Source organism: Monopterus albus, unplaced genomic scaffold (genome assembly GCF_001952655.1).
Source record: "Monopterus albus unplaced genomic scaffold, M_albus_1.0 scaffold12.1, whole genome shotgun sequence".
NCBI lineage: Eukaryota > Metazoa > Chordata > Actinopteri > Synbranchiformes > Synbranchidae > Monopterus > Monopterus albus.
The window spans coordinates 4,640,918-4,651,466 of NW_018127892.1; the positions used below are offsets into that span (position 1 = coordinate 4,640,918).

Consider the following 10,549-nt stretch of genomic DNA (forward strand, 5'->3'; position numbering starts at 1 on the left):
GTGCACTTAAACCGGAGTCCCTTTCTTAACCTTAAGAGGAGGTAGAGAGCTAATATCCAAGAGTTTACAATTCTACCCGAACACATTCTATTCTCAGATTGGAGACGAGTGTCTGTTTGCCAACATCACTGTGTTAATTAGGGGTTATGTGACCACAACAAGCACTATAGGAGGTCGATAACCAACATCTCCTCCTTTCCCCTCACCATTTTACCATGTTTTAACCAAAAAAGATCTGGTACTCTCTTGTCAACCAATGCAGAACAGTTAAATGCATTCAGACTGGTATCAGGCCCACGGGTTTCAACTCTGAGGTAGGATCCAGAAAAACAAAAGGGGATTTTTGTTCAAATTTATGTGCATCAAAGGGACTGAGCCCCAACAATCAGTGGTGTGGTGATGCCCATGTTACTGTAGTTAAGGGCTGGACAAAGCTTTCTCAGTGAGATGTGCTTGGCCCATTGGAGAGAGCATGCACGCGGGTGGGTCTGCTTGTGCTGGGTTAAAAAATAATAATAAAAAAAGATGGAAAAAAAAAACAAAACTCAAACATGACTACCTGTACAGAGAGCGCCCCACATCAAAGGCACTATTTTCAATATTTCCATAATGCCACCACAACTCTGTGCATGAGTTCACCCTGTATCATTATCGCCCAGCATGCCCACCTAAAGGCTACTCATTGCTAAGGTGCCTTCCTAATTAAACCCTTCTAGCAAGTTCAGTACAATATCACTTGCCTCAGACATCTTGAATGGGCATGATATGAATTTTCATTTTTTCAAAATTAGAACAAAGCATTAAATAGAATTACAGAAATAAATATTTTTAATTTCATAAAAATACGTGGGCCCTTAATGTCCAAATTGTCACTGACACGCATGTTTTTGGGAATAAACTGAAGGAAACAATTCATAAAATAAGCTGCCATACTGTTTGATATAGTAATCTTATGAGCAGTATATGAATTGATCTCAGTGTTTATGAGTCACTAAATCCCATCAGTAACTATCATGCACTGTAAATCCCCATGTTACAATGCATTTAATGAACATTATATTGAAATTTAATTGGAAGCCCTTCCCTCTCACTCAGGGGAAAAAAGAGCAGTGATCACATCAAGGAAGTCTGGTCCCTTTATATATTGTTATCTTGTGTTGATTTAATGTCATATCAGTAATTGCCTGTATATAAAATTCCTAATACAGACCCCAAAAGTGAAACTTGAATGAATAGACAAGATAATAAAAGGAAAAATTCAAATTAGATATCTTGTCATTGTTTTTACCCAAGGCCGTTTTTCCACCACGGCTAAAACCTGGATTTGTCCACATACATACAGTAATATATATTTTCTAATCTTTCAATGTCTCTGGTTATGTACAAGCTATACAAATAAAGAGCAGGCTGAGAGCCAGGTTTTATAAGCTGTGCAGAGGGAGCAGTTGGTTGGGAAGTCTCCCAGTCTCCCGACTCCTTCCCCCACAGTCTGCCCATACAGGTGGCTGTTCTGCTTCACTTGCGATCGTCGATGGTCTTAATGAATTCCACCGCCGCGGTGAACTGCATCCACCAATAGCACTCCTCCCCGCTCAGCCGGCTGGCGTAGAAATTATTGATATACTGAACAGTGGACAGCAGGCAGGGTGGGTTTGCCTGGAGGGGAGGAGAGATGTGGGGATGGGCCTACATTAGCCACTGCAATGCTGTACAGATTAGAATCATAAATATGTAAAGTATATCCACACAGGTTAGAATACAACAGTCTTAATGCTGCATTCCAATTATATTTGTTTTGTGAAAAGTTCTCCTCAAACATCAATGACAAAAAGTTACTCATTGACTAATACTGAAGGTACAAATTCTTGGAAAATGAAAAATAGGCAATACGGCTCAGTCTGATTTCAGCAAGGTGTGGAAGACAGCAGTAACAACAGACTCACCCTTATGAGGACAAAGACAAGTACAGGGACAAAGTCGTCTGCTCCAGGAACGGAGTCTTCATTGGCCAGACTGAGGAGGTTCATGATGGTGGAACACATGCGCAGTATGCACTGGACCTTGTCTCGTGGTGTCTTGTAAGCATTGATGGTCCTGATCTCAGACTGTGCAGAGGGCCAGGGAGCCTCCTTCAGGTAAACCTGCAGCCAGAAAAGTTGACAAAAAAAAAAAAAAAAAAAACTGAAACAATAACAAAAACACCAAATCTCTTCCTACTGTACAAATGCATAAAATGATGGAAAAAACGTCACCAAGAACATACCTCTGGGATTTGAAGAGCTTTATGATTGGCCGTCACAACTTTTGAGAGCCGCTGGATGTGTTCATGGAAAAGCCTGTGTGAGACAACACAGCTCAGCAAATGACAACATTTTTACAGCAGGGCAAAAGCACATCAGTGACTGTATATGTATACATGCCAAGATACAAGTCCATGAGTTCATTGCAAAGTACAAAGCAAACATTTCTGAAGTTAGACTGCACTGAAACATTTCTGCAGTCTATGATGAGGTTCTCAACCAACACAAACCATTAAAAACTCAAGCTTGCTCCACTAGGTGCAGTATCAACATCAATATACTATTATGACTAACATTACTTTCACTGTTAATAGCCAGAACAGTCCTCTACTGACTCCATATACTCTAGTTCCAGTTTTAAACCTTCACAACACAACAGATAAAAAGTTAACACTGCCTGATGAAGCACTTTGTTTGGCATCGTAGACATCCCAGCTACTCACTGGTCTCTGAGAATATCTCCATCCTGGTTGGGGTAGAAGGCCAGTTTGAAGATGCGGTTCATAACACTGCGCTCGATAGCCATCTGGGCATCTTGCAGCTGGTCCTCACTTGCAAACTGCCAAATGGCATCACAGGCCATGGCACCATACAAGTAACGCAGAAAATCCTCCACTGCTGCAGTCTTGTCATCTGCTGCGGTGCACCCCTGGAACGCTGAGGGGGAGCAGAGCGACAACTGAGTTAACAGCAGCAAAGGATATATGCTATAACCTCCAGAAAAATTACTGGTTGTTGGAAAGGAATGCCTTTATATAATTAAATGTAAGGTTGTCATAGCCCATTTGCTGCCTTTAGTTAATGGAGAAACAGTAACAGCATGAGAAAATCATGACAAGATAATATCAAAAAAGAAGACAATAGGATGAGGTGCAGGATTGTACTTCAGAGACGAGCAGCAAAGGCCAGCGGAAGAACAAACAAGTCCACATGCTCAGCCAGCAGACATACCCTTAATAAAGTCAAGCATCTTGGACTCCATGTGTTCGAGGAGGAGTCGCACACAGACAGTGGTGAAGTAACGGTTAGCCACCTCCTTGTCTCTCAGCACCCTCTGGAGGAGCCTCTCCAGATGGGCCTGAGAGGTCTGCAGGCCCTGACGACATCTGGTTAGATAAGCTATGTACGGCGCCCGCTTTCTGAAGGAAATGCACACAATGTCTGTATTATTACAACTGCATTGCTGAGTACATCTCTAAAACAATATCATGCGCTGAACAAAGAAAATATAATAAAAGACCCACAAGGTGCTTTAAGTGAGCACCCGTTGTCTCTCCAGGCCTCCAGTTACCTATAATCCTCCGCAATGGCAGCCAGCAGCTTCCTGCAGGTGCGTGCGTCGAAGCGGCCAACACAGCGCGTGGTCTCCTGGATCTGAGCCATCTGGTTCTTATCCTGAAGGTTGATGGCCTCTGCGAGCTGAACTTTCAGGAAGCAGACGATCTCATTGTCTGGGAGAGAGGACAAGTGGGAGACAGCATTAGACAACACTGCTCACAGCTCACAAAAGAAAGGCCAGTGGCTATAAGTTGATCAACCTGTCGCCTCCATATGATAGTGTGACTAGGCATGGGTATGGTTAAGATTTTAACAGTACTACTACCCTTACCAAAACTGCTTATCAATCAAATACTTTCACAATTTCCTTACTGGTTCTTTTTGTTGTTTTTTTTTTTTTTTTTGAGAGAGACAGGAAAAAAACCTACAAAGATTAAGCAATGAACACACTGCTTTATTTTCTCATATGAACTGTTAAAATTCTTGTGCAGCAAACTGCAACAGCACTGTTTTGAACAAATCAGTAGACTACACTGTGATAATTAAACGTAAAAAAAATTGAATGCAGTACTTTTACTTTGATAGTATTGTTACTGTGTGGATTGAGAGGTATGGAGCACGCAGACCGTACAGCTACAGAGGGAACTGAAAAGTATCCGTCTGTTGTGGTGTATCTTTGAATTAATGTTAATGTTGTAGAGGCGTTCGTTCATCCTGCCACAGTTCAGCCAGGTTTTCTCCACTTCAATTGTCCTGTGCACTTTAACAGTCCTTTGTAATCACTATTACTGAACCTTTACGGTTATCCTTTATTTATTTACTTACCTGTATGTCTCCCTCGAGCGACATGTACAGTACGTGACATCAGCCGCTGATGTCAGTCATAAATATTAAACGTTTAAAAAGGCTTTATGGCAATGACGGGCAGTGACTGGCTCTTAAGTTCAGTATCTTTACATGGCACACGCTACACAATTTTATCTGCCAAGTGTCAACAAGGACTGACTCAGACTCTGACGGGGTCCAACCGGTCACCACACCCAAATACCATTCATAATTGGTTTAACAATTGTTAAGTGTGTGCCGAGCTTAAGAGCAAGGTCTCTGTGTGTGTGTGTGTGTGTTTGCGCTGCATGGTGTGTGTGTGTGTGTGTGTGTGTGTGAGTGAGAGAGAGAGAGAGAGAGAGAGAGCTGTCCCATCTCTCACACAATGGCTCCAAGAGAGATCTCTCTCTCTCTTTTAGTCTGGGAATAGCAAAAATGCACCACAAACGACTGTCTTGATCAGAAACAGAGTTGATGAGATGAAATGTGTGAGATAACTTTTATGCAGCAATAATAAATTAAGACATCTATTTACTGAAGTTCTGTAGAACCAAGAGCAGAACAATAATGCTGGAGCTTTTTGAGAATATGTTTTTTAATAATTTAGCCCACGAGGCCTGTTTAATACCAGGCTTCAGTAACCAGCCCTAAATGTGACTGATGGGCACAAAGACAGCCTTATTTTTTCACTGCCTGCTACTGTCTGACTTCAATATTTGTAACATGGGTTAATATGGGATATTTTACTGACACCCTGTGGAAATTCTCTTTTAACACCCCCGACTCTTTCAACCTTGTCCCAAACCTTGGAAGAGGATTCAGAAGGTGAAGGTGTTACAGATGTGGCATCTTGCTTAAGGACACATACAGCAGGTTGGATGCCTGCCAACATAAAGGGCTTATAACCTGCTCCCTGTGGAGATTTGTGACAAAGATACCTAAATTCTAGTAAACATAATCTGCTATTCTGCCCTTAAAAAGAAAAATGCTAGGAAAAGAGCAAAATGAGATGCTTTAAACTTGCAAACTAAGATTTTGCATAATTGCACAAGGATTTCTACCTTCAGGATCCATGTGGTCAGGCAGCCCATTTCTTGTAGTTGCAGGAGCCATGATGGGCAGAGCCACCGAGTCTGCAGAACACAATGCCAATCTCAGCTTCTTCTTTGCATCACTGGAAGACAAGAAAACAAGTAAATATTGAGTGAATGTTTCTAAAATGTTGGGGGGTTTTGTGGTTTTCTGCAGGAATGAGAATGTCTGACCTAAAAGAAAACTTGGAGTCATGTTGCTGTGCTGTCTGGCTGGCTGAGTCTGGGAGGTCATCTGCGGAAATGTTCTGCAGAGTATCTTCTCTTGGAGAGTCATGCACACTGTCTTCAACACAAAGATCTGCGAAAATTCAAAAATATAAAATGAAAACGCTCAAACTTATCTACTGCAAATGTATGTAATATGCATAGAAGCCAGTTTATTTTCCCGACCTCCTGTACCATCATAGGAAGCTCCAACTGTGGCTCCATCACTCTGGATGGGCCTCTTGATGTTCCTGTACTTGTCCAAGATGTCTTCAGCTGCCTGCGCTTGGCAGCTCTGTCTGGACAGTGGGTCATCTGACAAACCCACCAACAATCAGGTTGCATTAAAGTCAAACCCACCATGGCAGATTAGTATCAGCCAATCAGGAGTGCAATTAAAACAAACCAGGTCTGACCTTGTGGGATATGCTCCTGGGCAGTGTCATCTTTCTCCTGTTTGTCCCTTTTCCTAAATGCTGCTATTGGAGCTGCAGAGGAGAAACATGAAACCACTGACTTTCACTGTCACTGCAACAGGTTGATCACAGGTTAACAGCCACTCTGGTGTTTTTTTTCCATGGGTTTTACTGAGACAAAATCTCAATGTGGAATGTACGACATCATACAGTACCAAAAATAGTCTAGTGTAGAACTTCACTAAGAAAAACGCAAATGAATATTGAAATGGTGAATTAAACCAGAATATCACACAGATCCCCTGAACTCCTTATACAAAGCACAGTGTAACTAAATGAAAATAATCCTACTGATGCTTATCCTATAAAAACAAAGATGCAAACAGGACAAACAACAGAAACATACAATTTGATGAGCACAGTGGGTGGAGTATCTACACTGATATTCTGTATTCTCCATACATTAAAATGCTCTAGCAAAACAAGGAAAAAAGGGTGATAAAATGGAGGAACAGATGAGAAGTGTGGGCGTGTGAACTCAGGCTGCATCATGTCACATCACAGCTCTAATGCAACATCTGCAAAGCAGCACAGGTGCGCAGCCGCTGGCTCCAGCAGTAAAGCTAGCTCAATGACGACAGCATTGCATGACAGCATTACCTGGGACATCACTCTCAGCCGTCCAATACAGCACTGTGAGGAACACAACAGACAGGGTTGGCCTTTCACACAGGCTGCCGCTCTGCGGGACAACTGACCGTGCGTCACCATGCAGAGCAACAGGACAAACACAGTGGAACTCTACAGAGGTTTGGCAGGAGATTGGTGGCTCAGGCTTCATCGCACACTACCTTTCCATGTGCACAGGGTCCTCCATTTTATGAATATCAATTTAATGTTTACTTAAGAAACTTCATTATCTGAAAGAGTAATAAGCAGTCATTCCATGTGGGCACAGCTCATTATTTTCCAGACAGATGTATTAGAGATGGTTGTAGAGTAGAACTGCAACAAGAGATGTGTCATCTATCAGTACTGATGACAGAGAGGTCTATCTAATGACCATTAGCTGCTGGCTGACAGCACTGCTGGGAGGGCTGCAGCCATACAATCTATGCAGCTAAAGCTCCTCTGATGACAGATTAGCTTTGAAAAGTCTATATAAATCTGCAGCTAGTGAGACATGAGAGAAAGGGGACTGGACACGTCTCTGGAGTAACTTCAAACAACAAGAAACATCACTTTCCAACTGGAACGTCAGCAATGGAGTGGACAACATGGATCATCATTCTCTTTCTCACAATATAAATTGGTTTTCGCTCTGCTCTTTAAAGTGTGATATTTCCTGTCACTTGTGATTAAGAGAACTTTCTTCTTACAACTATATATATATATATATATATATATATATATATATATATATAGGAACCCTGCAATCAAACAGATCGCTTTTAAATGTGCAAAGTACATTTTACAGTTTAGGAAAGAGGGCATGTTTAAAATGACCAAGCAGCCTGGTTCCTTACCTTTGGGAATGGCCGACACAAAACGCTTCTTCCACCATGGTCTGTTGCGATCAGACTTCTCGTCATCACTGTCTTTCTTGTCCTCAGCCTTTCAGTGAAAATTAAACATTATAGCTGGATACTAGCAGGCAATCTATTAAACAAAACAGCTGAAACAGGCTACCAAAAGCTGTCTACAGTATTAACTCAGACCACTGCTGCAGCTCATTACCTCTCCTTTCAGGGAGTCCTTGCTAGGAGATGAGGATGGTCCTAAGGCGAAGGTCCCAGCAGAGTCACGCTCCTCAACTGCTACCCGCCGGTTAAGGCCGGGGTCACTTGTGGGCCGGCGGCCTGGACACACTATGTCAGAGCTACGGCTACGAACCAGCCTGTCAGGGAAGGAGTGGCGCTGTTTTGTGTGCTCCAGCTCCACCAGGGCCAGGCAGTGAGGCATAAACAGAGAGTGGCGCATCTCCTGCCCCAGGGCACTGGCTTCAGGAATGGGGGGGTCGGGAGGAGGGTGAGGGGGCCTGGTGTAGTGCACCTTGGGCCTCACTATGGTTCCAGTGGAAGAACCTGAGGTAATAAAAGGCAGAAAGTGAACTGAATGACTCTGGACAATATATCCCTATGCACTTTGTATGAACAGTTTTCATTACATTCTCATTAATATTCTAAGAGTCATTTTCCAGCCCACTGCACAGACTTTACACAGACCGAGTAGAAAAGTGTTTTTAAAACTGTTAATATATTAATGAAACTCCATATTAATGATTTACTGAGAGGTAGTGCTGTGTGCCACAACAGCTCACCTGTTTCTTAAGAATACTTGCTATACATAATAAAACAAGTAGAAAAACATCTCAAAGGTGGAGGAGAGCGCTAAAGAGCAATGTTAGTGGGAGATGAGCCCTAGGTGTAGGTAGGCCACCTGTTCCAAGGGTAGACTCTCTCCTGAAAAACTTCCAATGGCAGCCTCATGCCATGAGCACAGTGGGACAAGGGGACAGTGCCAAAGAGCCTGGGGTGAGGTCTCTCAACCTGTCATCCCTTCACCTTGCCACAGACACACAACTAGCATTCCTTTCTGAAATGTTCCCACCTGCACTACAAACAAAATACACAGAAGCATGAACAAATATTTCTAAGAATAAAATAATTTGGGATAATAAAGGAGTTAAATGAAGTGAAATCTCATTGTGCTTATAATATGTCCAGTAATTGGGATAAGGGGCACAGGTACTCTTTTGGTTCATTCCACAGAGCTCAAGCTATTCCATGTGTCCACGACATTAAGATAGGGATTTAATTATGCTTTAGTTCTAGCTCTTACTGGCTGTAGAGCATTGCAAGAGTGCAAATTACCTTCAGCAGAGGACAGGGGATCAAACATGGCCAGTAAGGAATCGGCCTGTGAGGGTGGAGAAGTCAGATGGTGTGCTCCTTTAAAAACACAAGAGGATATGAGACAATTAACAGCGTTTATTAAATCAGTCGCTAATACAAGCACACACTGCTGTGACTTTACAAAATAATGTGGATGAGACTTTTTCTCGGTATGATCCGATGCACAATATGTGTACAATTCGATTAAATCACGATACAATTAAAAACAATGAACTATATGACTAGCTTTATTAGTCAATTTTTCCCTCTTTTCTAGCACTGGTTCAATATTTAAAGCACACGGGGATATACTGACTTGCATTCTGTTAGGCTATACTATTTATAGAAAGTGTGAAGACCACATGATATATATCGCTAGACAAAACAATACATAGTGACATTTTTGTATCGCAGTTTATTGAATTTCGATATATTGTCCCATCCCTACAAGATGATTTAAAACATTGTTAAAAAAAAAAAAAAAAAAACTGCCTGGACTTCTTGATTCCATAGCCAGAAGAGCAAGTTCTTTCCAAAACAGCAAAGAACAATTAACGCCTCAGTATAAGTTTGAGTAAGAATTACAAGTGCAGAAAGTAAAACAGTGATTTAGCTTGGTGACAGCTGTAGAAGTGACAGGGACTGACAGATCTGGCATAGGGTTGATAGTTTAGCGAGCTTAGCGGGGGGGTGACACTCTCCTACCATGACCTGACTCCTCCCCATCTGGACTGGTCACAGAGTCCTTCCCTCCAAAGTCTGAGCTGCACTCTGAACGCAGGTCCTCGATCTTGTTGGGGATGTCTTCTGAGGTTGCACTGATACCTGCGGCACAAGAAACAGTTGTGTTGACATCCAGGACAAAAGCAACTCATCATCACCTCTGCAGTGGTATCACTCAGGACAGGGAACCTAAATGTTCAGTGTTTTTCAAAGAAAAGAGATTTTTCTCTTTTAGACTATGCTATATGGTCTCTCTCATATGGGGACCCAGTGGGAACTCTGAATTGGTAGCGTAAGCTCCCCTGGGTTAGGGGAAAGACACAAATAAGACTGATCATCATTTGCAGACTATCCATCGGCCAAATCCCATGGGATGCTTTCCTGTTAGCTGAGCCAGGAATGTCACCCCTGGCTTTTTAATATGGGATACTATTTCATACATGTCAACATAGCATGTTGCCCATGGAAAATGCAACAAACAATAACTTCTGTGGCAAGCAGAAAAGTTCCCACTGACCCCGGTCCACTGGCTAAATAACCCTTCAAGCAACATGACCACTCTACACAGAAGAAAAGAGTGAAAAACAGGTGGTTTAGTTCATTAATTTAGTCTGAATTTACCAATGAGGCAGGTCAGTTTACGACTTCTCAATTTCCCACTGACAAAAAGGGAGTCAAAAATAGAAATATAGAAAACATAGGCAGACAAAGTAGCAGTTGAGGGAGAGGGTAGGCACATTTATACCTGAGACAACACTGAGGCCTGGCGTGCTGGGTCTCGAGCTGACCTCTCTGACCTCTGTGTCATCTGAGGT

At 42.4% G+C, this 10,549-nt stretch overlaps 1 protein-coding gene across 1 annotated transcript in view; it reads right to left on the minus strand.

Moving 5' to 3' along the window:
• Positions 1–9: 9 nt before the first annotated feature.
• gapvd1 (GTPase activating protein and VPS9 domains 1) overlaps positions 10–10,549 on the minus strand; it is a 30,778-nt gene continuing 20,238 nt past the window's right edge. The window contains exons 14-28 of the mRNA XM_020590425.1: positions 10,480–10,547; positions 9,717–9,836; positions 8,991–9,068; positions 7,855–8,201; positions 7,644–7,731; positions 6,118–6,189; positions 5,888–6,016; positions 5,669–5,795; positions 5,465–5,577; positions 3,592–3,751; positions 3,252–3,439; positions 2,744–2,957; positions 2,264–2,336; positions 1,944–2,141; positions 10–1,656 (exon numbers count right to left, since the gene is read on the minus strand). Of these exons, the coding sequence (XP_020446081.1) occupies positions 1,516–1,656; positions 1,944–2,141; positions 2,264–2,336; positions 2,744–2,957; positions 3,252–3,439; positions 3,592–3,751; positions 5,465–5,577; positions 5,669–5,795; positions 5,888–6,016; positions 6,118–6,189; positions 7,644–7,731; positions 7,855–8,201; positions 8,991–9,068; positions 9,717–9,836; positions 10,480–10,547 (2,116 nt within the window). The 3' untranslated portion in view covers positions 10–1,515. The remainder of the gene's footprint in view (positions 1,657–1,943; positions 2,142–2,263; positions 2,337–2,743; positions 2,958–3,251; positions 3,440–3,591; positions 3,752–5,464; positions 5,578–5,668; positions 5,796–5,887; positions 6,017–6,117; positions 6,190–7,643; positions 7,732–7,854; positions 8,202–8,990; positions 9,069–9,716; positions 9,837–10,479; positions 10,548–10,549) is intronic.